Source organism: Heterodontus francisci, chromosome 11, assembly GCF_036365525.1.
Source record: "Heterodontus francisci isolate sHetFra1 chromosome 11, sHetFra1.hap1, whole genome shotgun sequence".
In the NCBI taxonomy this organism is placed as follows: Eukaryota; Metazoa; Chordata; class Chondrichthyes; order Heterodontiformes; family Heterodontidae; genus Heterodontus; species Heterodontus francisci.
This window is the reverse complement of record NC_090381.1, coordinates 65,759,079-65,777,401: the sequence shown is the minus strand read 5'-3', so window position 1 is coordinate 65,777,401 and position 18,323 is coordinate 65,759,079. Positions and strand designations below refer to the sequence as shown.

The 18,323-nt window shown below is 45.9% G+C and overlaps 1 protein-coding gene across 1 annotated transcript in view; it reads left to right on the top strand.

Annotated features, from left to right (window-relative positions):
• Positions 1-468: 468 nt before the first annotated feature.
• LOC137375033 (spermatogenesis-associated protein 16-like) overlaps positions 469-18,323 on the top strand; it is a 224,507-nt gene continuing 206,652 nt past the window's right edge. Inside the window, exon 1 of the mRNA XM_068041656.1 lies at positions 469-1,086. Coding sequence (XP_067897757.1) covers positions 469-1,086 — 618 coding nt within the window. The remainder of the gene's footprint in view (positions 1,087-18,323) is intronic.

Here is an 18,323-nt window from a genome sequence, read left to right as displayed (position 1 = left end):
CTCTGTAACTTCCTTTACCTGTTAACCTCCCACCCAAACTCTCCTTTTAACTGACTCCAACCTTTTGTGCATCCCAATCTTCATTCACCCTGCTTCAGTAGCTTAGGTCCCACATTATGGAGTTTCCTCGCTGAACCCCTATACCTCTTTCTTTCCATTTAATACCTTTCTTAAAAACCACATCTTTGACCCATCATATGGTCACTTTTCCTAAAGTCTCCTTTGGCTCAGTGTCCACTTTTCTTTATGCCAATGTGAAGTATTCTGAGATATTTTTCTACAGTAAAGATGCAAGTGTAAAAAATGAAAGTTGATTTGCAACATTCAGTGTATATTACAAAATCAAGAGATTCCTAAGTGACTAAAATTTTAGGAACAAACTATGGTGTGACAAGAAGTATGTGCATTTCAGAGTAAATGCTAATCATTCATATTTTGTAACTTTTATTTAGGTATCAATGTTTGGATATGGCTTCTACAATTATGAAAAATTCAGATGGCAAACAGAATGTGGTTCTCAACACTAAATTTGAAAAAGAAATAGATACTTTTAATATATCTCAAAATAATACATTAGATGATGCAACAGATCATCCAAGACCTCCTAATGCAAATGGCAAAGTATGTAGCAGAAAACCAGAATCCTATTTAAACCAGAGGATAACACATACAAGAAAGGTCAAGCTAAAGAGAAAGAGTACATTAGACAGCTTAGGGATCAAAAGAAAACTAGAAAATGAAGAAAAATGTGCCAGCAAGAAAGAAGTGAAAATAGTAGAACATCAAGATCCACCCGTAGTTCAGTCTCTCACTCGTGTGCCCTTAAAAAGCGTAATGGATGTTGAAATGAAATTGGTTTATGTTGATGAACAACAAATAATGTATGAATTTATAGAATCCCACGATTACAGAAGTACTCAATCAGCATGTGAAGCCAGCAAATCAGGAGAATCTATGACTTCCTGTGCTTTGAATTTGGCACCTCAAATGGATAAATGGCTTTCTAAAGCTTTAAAGGATGCAAGTTTTTACTACCACCAGAAGAAATATTCTGTAGCAGCAGGGCGATTCAGAACTGCATTAGAGGTACCACTTTTTTATTATTACTCTTTCATTATTGTTTATTATCTCCTGTTGCAATACCAATAGTGGGTTAGAAGATAATAAGTAATTTAGAGATTGCATTCCAAATGGGGAGCCATGATTAAAAAGCAGAAGTCAGAGAATTGGCACTATAGTGTTGTAGCTCTATCTCTGACTCACACCCTCTTTAACAATGGCTCCAAACTAGGATTACAGGAATGTTGAATGTACTTCACGATATCCTGTAACAACATAAACATGACATGCTTTGCAATAGCGGGCAGTAAAAATGCAACTGTTGTTTCTCTTGTCCATCTCTCATCTTTCCCTTGCCACATTTTTTTCTGCTTTTTAGATCTTGGCTTTCTTATGTTTGTTAGTGTCTTATCAAAACTCAAGGCCCAAGGCCTCTTCCCACATTTCAAACGCAAATGTTTCATCTCTGAATATTATGGCTTTGTTCAATTTGATACCACAGTCTGGGAAAGCACAATTACTACAGAATGCTGCAATTCAGCATATTTTAACAGAATCATTGCCATGCAGAAGGAAGCCATTTGGCCCATCGTGTCCACACTGGCTCTCAGAGCAATTCCCTCAGTTCCATTCCTCTGCCTTATCCCCAGCAGATTCTTCCTTTTCATACAGCTGTCTAATTCCCTTTTGAATGCTTCAGTTGAACTTGCCTCCACCATGTTCTCAGGCAGCTCATTCCAGACCTTAATCACTTGCTGCGTGAAAAAGTTTTTCCTCGTGTCACTTTTGCTTCTCTTACCAAATACTTTAAATCTGTGCCCTCTCGTTCTCGATCCTTTCACCAGAGGGAACAGTTTCTCCCTATCTACTCGGTCCAGACCCCTCATAATTTTGAATACCTCTCTCAAATCACCCTAACTTCTCCAATCTATCTTCATAACTGAAATTCTTCATCCCTGGAACCATTCTCGTGTATCTTTTCTGTACTCTCTCCAATGCCCTCACATCTTTCCTAAAGTGCGGCGCCCAGAACTGGACGCAATACTCCAGCTGAGGCCGAACTAATATCTTATACAAGTTCAACATAACTTCCTTGCTCTTGTACTCTATGCCCCTATTAATAAAGCCCAAGATACTGTATGCTTCGCTCGAGTTGTTTTGAACAGACTCCAGAAGCTGGCTGAGCATGTCTACCCAGAGGCACACACAGTGCGGCTTTCAAGCAGAGAGATCCACCATTGACATGCTGTTCTCCCTTAGCCAGCTGCAGGAGAAATGTTGTGAACAACAGATGCCCCACTACGTTGCTTTCATTGATCTCACCAAAGCCTTTGACCTCGTCAGCAGACGTGGTCTCTTCAGATTACGAGCAAAGACCGGTTGTCCACCAAAGAAACGAAGTATCATCACCTCATTCCATGACAATATGAAAGGCACAGAATAGCGGTACCTCATCAGACCCCTTTCCTATCCTGAGCGGCGTGAAACAGGGCTGTGTTCTCGCACCTACACTGTTTGGGATGTTCTACTCACTGCTGCTCTCACATGCGTTCAAGTCTTCAGAAGAAGGAATTTTCCTCCGCACAGGATCAGATGGCAGGTTGTTCAACCTTGCCCATCTTAGTGCGAAGACCAAAGTACGGAAGGTCCTCATCAGGGAACTCCTCTTTGCTGACGATGCTGCATGAACATACCACACAGAAGAGTGTCTGCAGAGACTCATCGACAGGTTTGCGGCTGCCTGCAACAAATTTGGCCTAACCGTCAGCCTCAAGAAAACGAACATCATGGGACAGGACGTCAGAAATGCCCCATCCATCAATATAGGCGACCACGCTCTGGAAGTGGTTCAAGAGTTCACCTACCTAAGCTCAACTATCACCAGTAACCTGTCTCTCGATGCAGAAATCAACAAACACATGGGAAGGGCGTCTGCTGCTATGTCCAGACTGGCCAAGAGGGTGTGGGAAAATGGCACATTGACACGGAACACAAAAGTCCGAGTGTTTTAAGCCTGTGTCTCAATACCTTGCTCTACGGCGGCGAGGCCTGGGCAACGTATGTCAGCCAAGAGCGACGTCTCAATTCATTCCATCTTCGCTGCCTCCAGAGAATCCTTGGCATCAGGTGGCAGGACCGTATTTCCAACACCGAAGTCTTCGAGGCGGCCAACATCCCCAGCATATACACCCTACTGAGCCAGTGGCGCTTGAGATGGCTTGGCCATGAGAGCCGCATGGAAGATGGCAGGATCCCCAAGGACGCATTGTACAGAGAGCTCACCACTGGTATCAGACTCACCGGCCATCCATGTCTCCGCTTTAAAACGTCTGCAAACGCGACATGAAGTTCTGTGACATTGACCACAAGTCGTGGGAGTCAGTTGCCAGTGATCGCCAGAGCTGGCAGACAGCCATAAAGGCAGGGCTAAATAGTGGCGAGTCAAAGAGACTTAGCAGTTGGCAGGAAAAATGACAGAAGTGCAGGGAGAGAGCCAACTGTGTAACAGCCCCGACAACCAATTTTATCTGCAGCACCTGTGGAAGAATCTGTCAGTCTAGAATTGGCCTTTGTGGCACTCCAGGCACAGCTCAACAAACCACTGACCACCTCTAGGCACTTACCCATTGTCTCTCAAGACAAGGAGGCCAAAGGGAAGACTGTATGCTTTATTAACCTCTCTCTCAACCTGTCCTGCCACCTTCAATGACTTATGCACATATACACCCAGGTCTCTCTGCTCCTGCACACCCTTTGGAATTGTACCCTTTATTTTTACATTGTCTCTCCATGTTCTTCCTACTAAAATGAATCACTTCACATTTCTCTGCATTGAACTTCATCTGTCACCTGTCTGCCCATTCCACCAACTTGTCCATGTCCTTTTGACGTTCTACACTATCCTCCTCACAGTTCACAATGCTTCCAAGTTTCGTATCATCTGCAAACTTTGAAATTGTGCCCTGTACACCAAGGTCCAAGTCATTAATATATATGAGGAAAAGAAAGGGTCCTGGGGCACTCGACTACAAACCTTCCTCCAGCCCGAAAAACATCCATAAACCACTACTTTTTGTTTCCTGTCACTCAGCCAATTTCGTATCCATGTTGCTACCGTCCCTTTTATTCTATGAGCTGCAAGTTTGCTCACACGTCTGTTGTGTGGCTCTGTATCAAACACCTTTTGGAAGTCCATGTACACTACATCAACAGCATTGCCCTCATCAACCCTCTCTGTTACCTCTTCAAAAAACTCCAGCAAGTTATTTAAACATGATTTTTCCTTAAGAAATCCATGCTGGCTTTCCTTAATTAACTCGCATTTGTCTATGTCACTATTGATTTTATCCCTAATTATTGTTTCTAGATGTTTTGCCACCATGGAAGTTAAACTGACTGGCCTTAGTTGCTTATCTTTACACCCTTTTTTGAACAAGTGTTGTAACATTTGCAATTCTCCAGTCCTCAGGCACCACCCCCAAGTCTAAGGAAGACTGAAAAATTATGGCCAGAGCCTCTGCGATTTCCACCCTCACTTCCCTCAGTGTCCTTGGATGCATCTCATCTGGTCCTGGTGCCTTATCCACTTTAAGTACAGACAGCTGATCTAATACTTCCTCTTTATCAATTTTAAACCCCTCTAGTGTCTGACTTACCTCCTCTTTCAACATTGCCTGGATTGCATCTTCTTCCTTAGTAAAGACAGATGCAAAGTATTCGTTTAATACCTTGGCTGTGCCCTCTGTCTCCATGTGTAAATCCCCTTTCTGGTCCCTAATCAGCCCCACTCCTCCTTTTACCACCGTTTTACTATTTCTATGCCTGTAGAAAACCTGGGGATTTCCTTTAATATGAACTGCCATTCTCTTTTCATGCTGTCTCTTTGCTTCTCTTATTTGCTTTTTCACCTCCCCTCTGGACCTTCTATATTTAGCCTGGTTCTCAATAGTATTTTATACCTGGCATCTGTCATAAGCACACTTTTTCTTCTTTATCTTAATCTGTACCTCTTTTGTAATCCAGGGAGCTCTGGATTTGTTTGCCCTACCTTTCCAGTGGTTTTCCCATCAAACTGTCCTCTGCTCTCAAGGCATGTTGGTAATTTTGGTCAAGCTTTAGCATAAAGTTTTTTTTTCGTGAAGCCATTACTGTCTTAAAAATCAGAGTCCATTGCGAAGTGTTAGTGTGTACCACCACCTGCAAGTTCCCTTCCAAGTCTCACACCATCCTGATTTGGAAATATATCACCATTCCTTCAGTGTCGCTGGATCAAAATCCTGGAACTCCCTCTCTAACAGCATGTGAGTATACCCGCACCAGATGGACTGCAGCAGTTCAAGAAGGCAGCTCACCACCGCCTTCTCAAGGGCAATTAGGGATGGGAAACAAATGCTGGCCTTGCCAGCGATGCCCACATGCCATGAAAGAATATAAAAAAATATTGCTTTCAGAGTGTAAGAACTTTACAGGTGATCAGGATGGGCATGGAAGAAACAGAAGAATGGCCAGTGTGTTACTTTGCCTGGCCTGGTCTGCCATCCTGGTTGTGACAGGAGTGATATAGTGCCTTCTCTCCCTAGATGGCATGAGTGATATTCCATGCTGGCAGGCATGCTCGGGAGCCTCCTGACTTCAATTCCATCCAAAAGGCCTTGGAGATTTAAGTATATAGAGTTCTGTGTTATTCTCCTACTTCAAAGAGCCAACATTGGCATAATGAGCTGAATGTCCTCCTTCGGTGCTGTAAGAATCCATGATTCTACACTTGGTGCCATGCCCTGATGCTTTGTCTGGCTGCTTGGTGCAGGTGAGAATAATAAAACATTGATCAGACATGCAGTGAAGTTATCAGAGAATCAAGTGAATGAGCCAAGCACTGTTTTTCCTTACCTTGTGGACCCACGACTGCTGCTGGTGTGCAGGCTGAAACTGTCTTTTCAAAGACTTCACTTTGGGGTTGAATTTAATGAGCCCGCCAGGCCTGATAAATGGCCCCATTCCCATTCGTCAAGTGGGCACCTGCCCCACTGCAATTATGCGGCGGGCACCCATTTTGCATATTGGAGGCGTGGGTCCCCCCAATCACGTGGATTACGGGATGTGATTCAATAATTACGGCCTCAAATGACTCTGGAGCAGCTGCTGACACCATATTTAAAGGCCTGCCAGCCCTGCATTCACTACTCTCCTGGAAACGGTGCAGCATACAACTGTGTCCTGTATTTCCACCACCCCCCACCACGCCTGAGGAAGGCAGAAGATAATGGCAGAACAAAGACACAAAGTGGCCCCGTGGTTCAGTGATGCCTCCCTGCAGATTCTCCTCCAGGCTGCAAGGAAAAGGTGGGAGGTTCTCTTCCCCCACTATGACAAGAAGAGGTCCTCCTGCCTGACCAAGCAAGCCTAGGTAGAGATCGCAGAGGAGGTTAGCAGCTGTGGGGTCACCCAGTGCAGGAAGAGGGTCAATGACCTGTCGTGTTTAAACAAGGTGAGTGCTCCATACCAGTCGCCTCCTTGAGGGTTGCATGTGAGAACGCAGGAGGTTGTGCTTCATGGGGAGGGTGGCAGCGATGTGGCATTGCCTGAGTGCCAAGGAGTCTATCTCTTCCTGACCGAGGCATGGATGTCTCTTGGTCACAGACCACCTTCCTTCATAGCTCACTGCACCCCCCCCCCCCCCCCCCCACATTTAACTCCCAAGACCACGAGTTTTGGCATGAGAGACATCAGATTCCCCAGTTGGGGTTGAGGGGCTGAAAAGAGCTGAACTGTCTTGTTTGTCTGTGTCCAATTCTCTACCATCTCCATCCTTCCTCTTGCAGGACAAGAGGGCCCAGAATAGGAGGGAGATGTCCTGGACAGGTAGAGTAATCCCAGATGTAATCCACTGACCTCCCCAAGCTGGCGAGCACCCAGGGCGGCCGATTAGTAGGCGACATGGAGATTGGAGTCCCTGTGCAAGAGAGTGAAGATTGTCTGCCATTGGCATGTGCTTAGTAGGCATCAGGAGAACTGCACAGCCTAAGCCTCATATGTTTGTGCTCTCTCATGCAAGTAGCCATTTGCAGGGGCCCACAGCCATTAGGGGACAGACTGCTGCTGGTGTGCAAGCTGAAACTGTCTTTTCAAAGACTGCTCTCTGAGGAGGAAGAAGATTCAGAGGATGAAACCGTCTTGCACTCTCCACCAGCGCAGTTACTTTAATCTTGGTGGGTACACACTTGGCTTTAGAATCTGGGTCACAGGCTGGTGAGAGCACCACACACAGGCATGGGCAACTGGCGGAGGCTGAGCCATCAAGGCCTCTGACAGTCGATGGACTGAGGGTGGCCAGGCCCATGCTGAGCCCCAGGAGGATGATGAGCCTGGTGTCAACAGCACAGGGCATGCTGGAGTTACAAAGAGGGATAGGCCGAAATCTGGCGGACATGCCAGAGGCCATGCGTGGCCTGGAGCGGGTGATGGAGGAGTCCATCCATACCATGAATGCTGCCATGTCTCAGGCCTTTGAGTGCATGGCTTCCTCCATCGAGCGGTTGACAACCTGCACACCATCGCTTTGGCTATGAGCTTGGCGCAGCAGTGGCAAGGCAAGAGAAGGAACAGGAGCTCAGATGATTCTGCTGCTTTTGGTTCTTCACTAGTGAGTAGGGAGGCTCAAGAGAACCTTCAAACGGTGGAGGGGAGGCTGACAGCCACATCTGGGGGCTCCCCTTAGGGTGCTTCAAGTGTGATACCTGGATCCTCAGCCCCTCCGCCACTGAGTCCACCTCCAGCAGCCACGTCGCCTGAGGAGAGTCCTGTACCAGTCCAGGACACCTCCAGGCAGCCAGGGCCTTCGAGGCTTCAGGCAGCCAGAGGACGCCAGCCAAAGCCATCACAGGCAAAGGGCATCCTGATCAGCAACCTTCCTCCAGCCCAGCTGCTGCCTACGGGATCACACCGCGTAGGAGCACCTACAAACGGATTAAAAAGAGCACACAGCAACACTTTGGGTTTCACAGGTGTAGATCATACCTTTTGTGTTAAAAACATTAAAAGATACTTTGTTGAAATCTTTAGGTTTCATTGTTTGAAAGCCATGCATTATTATTCTTTAATTGTGAGATGCAGACTTCCCCCTTCCCCCTTAGGGCTATGCCAATATGAACACAGCCCTCATTTTTATCATTTTGTCATTTTTATAAATGACCTGGAAGAGGGTGTAGAAGGGTGGGTTAGTAAATTTGCAGATGACACTAAGGTCGGTGGAGTTGTGGATAGTGCCGAAGGATGTTGTAGGGTACAGAGGGACATAGATAGGCTGCAGAGCTGGGCTGAGAGATGGCAAATGGAGTTTAATGCGGAAAAGTGTGAGGTGATTCACTTTGGAAGGAGTAACAGGAATGCAGAGTACTGGGCTAATGGGAAGATTCTTGGTAGTGTAGATGAACAGAGAGATCTTGGTGTCCAGGTGCATAAATCCCTGAAGGTTGCTAACCAGGTTAATAGGGCTGTTAAGAAGGCATATGGTGTGTTAACTTTTATTAGTAGGGGGGTCGAGTTTCGGAGCCACGAGGTCATGCTGCAGCTGTACAAAACTCTGGTGAGACCGCACCTGGAGTATTGCGTGCAGTTCTGGTCACCGCATTATAGGAAGGATGTGGAAGCTATGGAAAGGGTGCAGAGGAGATTTACTAGGATGTTGCATGGTATGGAGGGAAGGTCTTACGAGGAAAGGCTGAGGGACTTGAGGTTGTTTTCGTTGGAGAGAAAGAGGAGGAGAGGTGACTTAATAGAGACATATAAGATAATCAGAGGGTTAGATAGGGTGGATAGTGAGCGTCTTTTTCCTCGGATGGTGATGGCAAACACGAGGGGACATAGCTTCAAGTTGAGGGGTGATAGATATAGGACAGATGTGAGAGGTAGTTTCTTTACTCAGAGAGTAGTAAGGGCGTGGAACGCCCTGCCTGCAGCAGTAGTAGATTCGCCAACTTTAAGGGCATTTAAGTGGTCATTGGATAGACATATGGATGAAAATGGAATAGTGTAGGTCAGATGGTTTCACAGGTCGGCGCAACATCGAGGGCCGAAGGGCCTGTACTGCGCTGTAATGTTCTAATTCTAATTCGCCAAAGTGAATAGAACCTCTGTTAACAAATGCTCTTCCAAGGGCAATAGCACACATTGCTCATCCGCAGGTAAGGCAGGGACTACAACTGGAAAGGACATGACAGAGCTCAGGCATTAAGGTGAGACTTTATTTCACTCTCTGTGAATGGACACCATGATGTACAAACAGTTCGTTGTGAGGTTCTCTATTGCCTCCACACATAGTTCTACTTGTCCGGCCTCCTGCCTTGGTACACGAGGATATGTAAATGATGTCGCTGTGGTCGCTCATTAACCTCAGATCCCTGAAAAATGATGGTCCAACCTCTGTTCCAGCTGTATGATTATATAGACTCAGCTGTTTGCCTACCCCATACTGACCCCCACAACCACTACCCTAAATGCAGATTTCACCCTTTCGCAGAGCTCCCGCTACCCTGGATCCATTTGAGGAGCCTTCCAGCAAACCCAGACCCCTTTGCAGAGCCCTCCAGCAATGCACTCTCACAATGGCTTCCAAACCCCCCTCTTAGCCTAGGCTGCAGTGCTCAAGGTTGCCTACCCATGGCTTCAAAGTGAGCTCTCACCTTTGTGCCACCAGGTGTCACTGGCTGTGAAAAATGGAGGCATGTCAGAGTTGCCTGCCGTTTACAGAATTGGCCTTCGGACATAAAATTGCTTCTAATGGTATTAAAATACATTTAAATCAGCATCTCAGCAATTTAAAATAGGTTCCTGTCATGTTGTGATGAGCGTGCTGCCATTGTGCTTTCCTGCCACTGACAAAATCCGGAACCGATGCCACAACACTGCCCCTGCCCCCGACACCAGATTTCCAGCCCCTGCACTGCCCCCCACCAGCAATCCTGCCCTGGATGACCATACAAAATCCAGCCCCACATTTATGCCAGTGACCACTTCAATGGATATGCAAAAACGTTTACCCAGGAAACTTGCTTGTACCTACCTCGCTAGACCACCAGTGCAAATCGGTACCAGGAACATAGAACAGTACAGCACAGTACAGGCCCTTCGGCCCACGATGTTGTGCCGAACCTTTAACCTACTCTAGGATCAAACTACCTACATACCCTTCATACTACTATCATCCATGTACCTATCCAAGAGTCGCTTAAATGTCCCTAATGTATCTGCTTCTAATACCATCGCTGGCAGTGCATTCCACGCACCCACCACTCTCTGTGTAAAGAACCTACCTCTGACATCTCCCCGAAACCTTCCTCCAATCACTTTAAAATTATGCCCCCTGGTGATAGCCCTTTCCACCCTGGGAAAAAGTCTGTGGCTATCCACTCTATCTATGCCTCTCATCATCTTGTACCCCTCTATCGAGTCACCTCTCATCCTTCTTCGCTCCAATGAGAAAAGCCCTAGCTCGGAAGTTTTTTTAAAAATTTTAATTAAGTGTTGTGAGCATTTTTTTAAAGAGTTATCAAGATAGGTGCATAGCTATTTACCACAACAGAAACTATTCTATGGTGACAATTCTGTATAATTCAAGAATTTATTATAGGTTCCTGCTCAGGGAGTTAAGCAGCAATACGATCAGTACAATAAATCGACACTGCAGACTGGCGCATTCCAAGGTCCAGGACTACATGCTGAGGGACGCACTAAAGTTTGGGGCAGCTGCCGCAAAGGCTCAATGGCGAAAGGCCACTGTGTAAGGCCCACTAGCCATAGTATACTGAGCGTAAAACCCCTCTGGCTGTATGCACCAAAATGAGTTTTTGCTGTGTAATGCAAATGCACGTTGCATATAAAATGGAAGGGCAAGAGTTGTGAGGCAACTCATGTTCTGTATCGAAGGAATCTGATTTCTATTGTACTTTCTGAAATGTCAAATTTGAATTGTCTTGTAATTTGTTTTTACAAATTTTATGAATAAAGTATATTTTTGGGAAAAATAATTTGACACTGCCCATCTGTGTACTCTGAATTTAAATTCAGTCCCTGAGGGGATCTAGTCCCTTCTTTTGCTGCACCTATTTTTATTTCTCCATTAATATTTATTCCATCTACTATCACATATTATTCCCCAGTTGGGAGATCACGGACTGTATTTTCTTCCACTGTCTCGCTCAAAATTGGATGGATGGTAGCAGGAAACTAAGGAAATGAAGATACTGTTGCCTCCCTGTCCCAACGGCACCTAGAAAATCACTGATCATCATTTCTCAACTATTGCATGTAATAGGTCAAGGTCAGGGTGCACATACGTGACCATGCAGCAACCCAGAACATATTGTTACGACCAGGTGAGAAAGAGGTCTAGGGTTCCCTTTCTGCCTTCACCTGGTCTTACTGTAACAGGGTTTTATTTTTAAACACACTGTTTTTAGCTCCCCCTTGGTGAATCCTTGTTCACCACTTTCCAATTATAAGGCAAAGAAACTTACCTGGGAGCGGAGTGACGACTGGCGGACCTGCGAGGAAGCTGATCCAGAGCGGCGGCTATAAATAAAGAGGGGGGGTGCTCAAGGCCTTTACTTACCTGGGAGAGGAGCGGGGACTGGCGGACCTGCAAGGAAGCTGATCCAGAGCGGCGGCAGGCTCCCTGTGTCTCTCGGCGCGTGCAGAGACTCGAAAGAGGAAAAAAAAGACTTAGTGACATCACGGGAAATCTACAAGGTGATTGATTGGGTAAGTAGCAGTTGTTAGTCAATTTAAATAGCTTAAAAAAGGGGGAAAGTTGTTTTTTTTTGTTTGAAAAAAGACCTCAAGTGATAAAGTGAGTACTATTAGTATGTTTTTTTTTAATTAGTGTAATTTAGATTGTAATGGGTAGTGTTTGGAGTAGAACAAGGCTCCTAGGGTAATTAGTATTTTTTAAAGGGAGTAACTAATTAATCTAAAGGTGTCATGGCAGGAGAGCTCACACCCGTGATATGCTCCCCCTGCGCTATGTGGGAAATCAGAGATGCTTCCAGTGTCCCTGACCACCATGTTAGCAGGAAGTGTATCCAGCTGCAGCTACTGGCTACCCGCATTACAGAGCTGGAGCTGTGGGTGGATTCACTGTGGAGCATCCGTGATGCTGAGGTCGTCATGAATAGCACGTTTAGCAAGGTGGTCACACCGCAGGTAATGGCTACAAAGGCACAAAAGGGATGGGTGACCACCAGGCGGAGTAGTCGGCACAGGCAGGTAGTGCAGGAGTGCCCTGTGGCCATCCCCACTCAAAAAGATATACTGCTTTGGATACTGTTGGGGGGAATGGCCTCCCAGGGGAAAGCAGCAACAGCCAAATTTGTGGCACCAAAGATGGCTCTGCTGCACAGCAGGGGAGGAAAAGGAGTGGAAGAAGTATAGTGATCGGGGATTCTATTATAAGGGGTACAGATAAGCGTTTCTGTGGCCAAAAACGTGACTCCAGGATGGTATGTTGCCTCCCTGGTGCTAGGGTCAAGGATGTCACGGAGCAGCTGCAGGACATTCTGAAGGGGGAGGGTGAACAGTCAGAGGTCATGGTACACATTGGTACCAACGACACAGGTAAAAAGAGGGATGAAGTTCTGAAACAAGAATTTAGGGAGCTAGGTTGCAGATTAAAAAGCAGGATCTCAAAGGTTGTAATCTCTGGGTTACTCCCGGTGCCACGTGCTTGTGAGTATAGGAATAGGAGGATAGAGCAGATAAATGCATGGCAGAAGAGATTATGCAGAAGGGAGGGCTTTAGTTTCCTGGATCACTGGGTCTGTTTCTGGCGAAGGTGGGACCTGTACAAGTTGGACGGGTTGCACCTGAACCGGATTGGGACCAACATCCTTGCTGGGAGGTTTAAAGAACAAAGAACAGTACAGCACAGGAACAGGCCATTTGGCCCTCCAAGCCTGCGCCGATCTTGATGCCTGCCTAAACTAAAACCTTCTGCACTTCCGGGGTCCGTATCCCTCTATTCCCATCCTATTCATGTATTTGTCAAGATTCCTCTTAAACGTCTCTATGGCACTTGCTTCCACCACCTACCCCGGCAACAAGTTCCAGGCACTCACCACCCTCTGTGTAAAGAACTTGCCTCGCACATCCCCTCTAAACTTTGCCCCTCGCACCTTAAACCGATGTCCCCTAGTAACTGACTCTTTCACCCTGGGAAAAAGCTTCTGACTATCCACTCTGTCCATGCCGCTTATAACTTTGTAAACCTCTATCATGTCGCCCCTCCACCTCCTTCGTTCCAGTGAAAACAATCCGAGTTTATCCAACCTCTCCTCATAGCTAATGCCCTCCAGACCAGAAAAACATCCTGGTAAACCTCCTCTGTACCCTCTCCAAAGCCTCCACGTCCTTCTGGTAGTGTGGCGACCAGAATTGCACGCAATATTCTAAGTGTGGCCTAACTAAAGTTCTGTACAGCTGCAGCATGACTTGCCTATTTTTATACTCTGTGCCCCGATCGATGAAGACAAGCATGCCGTATGCCTTCTTGACTACCTTATCCACCTGCGTTGCCACTTTCAGTGACCTGTGGACCTGTACGCCCAGATCTCTCTGCCTGTCAATACTCCTAAGCGTTCTGCCATTTACTGTATACTTCCCACCTGCATTCGACCTTCCAAAATGCATTACCTCACATTTGTCCGAATTAAACTCCATCTGCCATTTCTCCGCCCAAGTCTCCAACCGATCTATATCCTGCTGTATCCTCTGACAATCCTCATCACTATCCGCAACTCCACCAACCTTTGTGTCGTCCGCAAACTTACTAATCAGACCAGCTACATTTTCCTCCAGATCATTTATATATACCACAAAGAACAAAGGTCCCAGCACTGATGCCTGCGGAACACCACTAGTCACATCCCTCCATTCAGAAAAGCACCCTTCCACTGCTACCCTCTGTCTTCTATGACCGAGCCAGTTCTGTATCCATCTTGCCAGCTCCCCTCTGATCCCATGTGACTTCACCTTTTGTATCAGTCTGCCATGAGGGACCTTGTCAAAGGCTTTACTGAAGTCCATATAGATAACATCCACTGCCCTTCCTTCATCAATCATCTCTGTCACTTACTCAAAAAACTCAATCAAATTAGTGAGACCTCGAAAAACTCAATCAAATTAGTGATTAGTGACGTTTACTAGTGTTGTTGAGGGGGGATTTAAACTAATTTGGCAGGGGAATGGGATATAGAGTGGAGGTACAGTAGGGGGTGATGCTCAGTCAAATATAGAAGAGAAACTGAGTCAGTGTGGAAGGCAGAGCAAATGTAGACCTGTTAAGGCACAAGTGAAAAATGCAAGGCAGGATTGCATCTATTTTAATGCAAGGAGTCTTACTAGTAAGACAGATGAACTGAGGGTGTTGATTAGCACGCGGGATTATGATATTGTTGCTATCACAGAGACATCGTTGAGGGAGGGGCAGGACTGGCAGCTCAATATTTCAGGGTATAGAATCTTCAGGCGTAACAGGGGAGGGGATAAAAGAGTAGGTGACATTGCACTGTTGATCAAGGAGTCAATTACTGTAGTAAGGAAGGATGATATCTTAGAAGGTTCTTCAAATGAGGCCATTTGGGTAGAACTTAAAAACAAAAAGGGGGCAATCACTTTGCTGGGAGTGTACTACAGGCCTCCAAACAGTCAGGGATAAATAGAGGAGCAGATATGTAGGCAAATCTCAGAGTGGTTTAAAAATAATAAGGTAATAATAGCAGGGGATTTCAACTTACCTAATATCAACTGGGATAGTCTTAGTGTAAAAGGCTTAAAGGGGGCAGAATTCTTAAAATGCATACAGGAGAGCTTTTTGAGCCAGTACGTAGAAAGTCCTACAAGAGAAGGGGCAGTACTGGACCAAATCCTAGGGAATGAAGCTGGACAAGTGGTAGAAGTGTCATTGGGGGAGCATTTCGGGGATAGTGACCATAACTCTAAGATTTAAGGTAGTTATGCAAAAGGACAAAGACGAGCCGGAAATAAAGGTACTGAATTAGGGGAAGGCCGATTTCAATATGATCAAACAGGATCTGGCCAAAGTGGACTGGGAGCAGCTACTTGTAGGAAAGTCTACATCAGACAAGTGGGAGTCATTCAAAGAGGAAATAGTGAGGGTTCAGAGCCAACATGTACCCGTTAAGGTGAAGGGTAGGACCAACAAATCCAGGGAACCCTGGATGTCTAGTGATATAGAGGATTGGATCAGAAAAAAAAAAGGAGGCTTATGGCAGATTCGGAGCGCTGAAAACAGTGGAGGCACTAGAGGAGTATAGAAAGTGTAGGGGGGTACTTAAAAAAAGTAATTAGGAGAGCGAAGAGGGGACATGAAAAAACACTGGCGGGCAAGATAAAGGAAAATCCTCAGGTGTTTTATAAGTATATTAAGGACAAGAGGAGAAGCAGGGAAAGAGTGGGGCCCATTCGGGACCAAAGTGGCAATCTGTGTGTGGAGCCGGAGAACATAGGTGAGGTTTTAAATGATTACTTTTCATCTGTGTTCACTATGGAGAAGGACGATGTAGGTACAGAGATCAGGGAGGGGGTTTGTGATATACTTGAACATATTAGCATTGAAAGGGAGGAAGTATTAGCTGTTTTAGTGGGCTTAAAAGTGGATAAATCCCCAGGCCCAGATAAGATGTATCCCAGGCTGTTATGTGAGGCAAGGGGTATATAGCAGGGGCTCTGGCACAAATTTTCAAATCCTCTGTGGTCACAGGAGAGGTACTAGAGGACTGGAGGACTGCGAATGTGGTGCCATTATTCAAGAAGGGTAGCAGGGATAAACCAGGTAATTACAGGCTGGTGAGTCTAACATCAGTGATTGGGAAACTATTGGAAACAATTCTGAGGGACAGGATTAATCTCCACTTGGAGAGGCAGAGATTAATCAGGGATAGTCAGCATGGCTTTGTCGGGGAGATCGTGTCCAACTATTGATTGAATTTTTCGAGGAGGTGACTAGATGTGTAGATGAGGGTAAAGCAGTTGATGTAGTCTACATGGACTTCAGTAAGGCTTTTGATAAGTTACCGTATGGAAGATGCTTTAAGAAGGTAAGAGCCCATGGGATCCAGGGCAATTTGGCAAAGTGGATCCAAAATTGGCTTAGTGGCAGGAGGCAGAGGGGGTTGGTCGAGGGCTGTTTTTGCGAGTGGAAGCCTGTGACCAGTGGTGTACCGCAGGGATCGATGCTGGGACCCTTGCTGTTTGTAGTGTACATTAATGATTTAGATGTGAATATAGGAGGCATGATAAGTAAGTTCGCAGATGACACAAAAATTGGTGGTGTCGTAAATAGTGAGGAGGAAAGCCATAGATTAAAGGACGATATGGATGGGCTGGTAAGATGGGCGGAGCAGTGGCAAATGGAATTTAATCCTGAGAAGTGTGAGGTGATGCATTTTGGGAGGACTAACAAGGCAAGGAAATATACAATGGATGGAAATTCAGAAGGTCAAAGGGACCTTGGTGTACTTGTCCATAGATCACTGAAGGCAGCAGCTCAGGTAGATAAGGTGGTTAGGAAGGCAATATGGGATACTTGCCTTTATCAGCGGAGGCATTGAATATAAGAGCAGGGAGGTTATAATGGAGCTTTATAAAACACTAGTTAGGCCATCAAGCACCTAACTATTCTAATCCAATTTTCCAGCACTTGGCCCATAGCCTTGTCTGCTATGACGTTTCAAGTGCTCATCTAAATACTTCTTAAATGTTGTGAGGGTTCCTGCCTCTACCACCTCTTCAGGCAGTGCGTTCCAGATTCCAACCACCCTCTGGGTGAAAACGTTTTTCCTCAAATCCCCTCTAAACCTCCTGCCCCTTACCTTAAATCTGTGCCCCCTGGTTATTGATCCCTCCGCTAAGCGAAAAGGTTTCTTCCTATCTAACCCATCAATGCCCCTCATAATTTTGTATACCTCAATCATGTGCCCCCTCAGCATTCTTTGCTCCAAGGAAAACTAACCTAGCCTTTTCAGTCTCTCTTCATAGCTGAAAGGCTCCAGCCCAGGCAACATCCTGGTGAATCTCCTCTGCACCCTCTCCAGTGCAATCACATCCTTCCTGTAGTGTGGTGCCCAGAACTGTACACAGTACTCCAGCTGTGGCCTAACTAGCATTTTATACAGCTCCATCATAACCTCCCCACCCTTATATTCTTTGCCTTGGCTAATAAAGGCAAGTATCCTATATGCCTTCCTAACCACCTTATCTACCTGTGCTGCTGTCTTCAGTGAATCCTATTAAATTTTCCTGCACTTGCAGCCGTAAGCTTCCTGTGTTGCACTCTTACTGCAGTTAAAGCCACAGCTTGTTCTGCTGTGCTTTCCATCAGGTTCTCTTCTTCACTAAGCGGGTGTGCCCTGATTAACCCTACAGGTTTTCCCTTTAGTTTCCAGCAGTCAGCTTTTAAATGCCATGCTTTATTACAATGGAAGCACTCAGGCTCCCGGTCTCACTCTTGCTCACAGCACCTTCCTTTTTGGCTAGAGGAGGACCCCTGTGTCTCCTGCTTTTCTTTCTCTCCCAGGTCAGCTTGGGCTCCTATAACCTTCCCTCCCTTTGTCTTTTTCAGATTTGTGGGGGTGACTGGGAAAAGTTCTCCTCTGGGAAACCGATTTATAAGTTAAAGCAAACTCGTCAACTAGAATGGCCACTTGCTGGGCTCTCTGAACCCGCTGCTCCTCTACATGTGTCATTATGGTGAGTGGGAGAGTTTTTAAATTCCTCTACCAGAACTCCTTCCCTGAGATTCTCATAGCTGAGCTGTACTTTAAGAGTCCTCAACCACTGGTCAAAAGTCAGCTGCTTGCTTCTTTCAAACTCCAGCTAAGTTTGATTAGCTTGTTTCTTGAGGGTTCTAAACTTTTGGCGATATGCTTCAGGTGCTAATTCATATGTCCTGAGGATAGCACTTTTTGTCAGTTCATAATTTGATGAACTGTCATCTGGCAACAGGAAACAAACCTCATGGGCTTTTCCAGTTAGCTTGCTTTGTAGTAAAAGAGGCCAGGTCTCAGGTTGCCGTATTAGCTGCCTTGCCAGTTTCTCAAAGGACACAAAAAATCTTCTACATCTTCCTCATTGAATTTTGGAATTAGTTGAGCCAGTTTTAAAAATTTTGCACCCAGCCCTGAATTACGCTCCTCCATATTGGCCATGCTTTCACTGGGGTTACTCTGTCGTGCCCTAGTTAACTCAAGCTG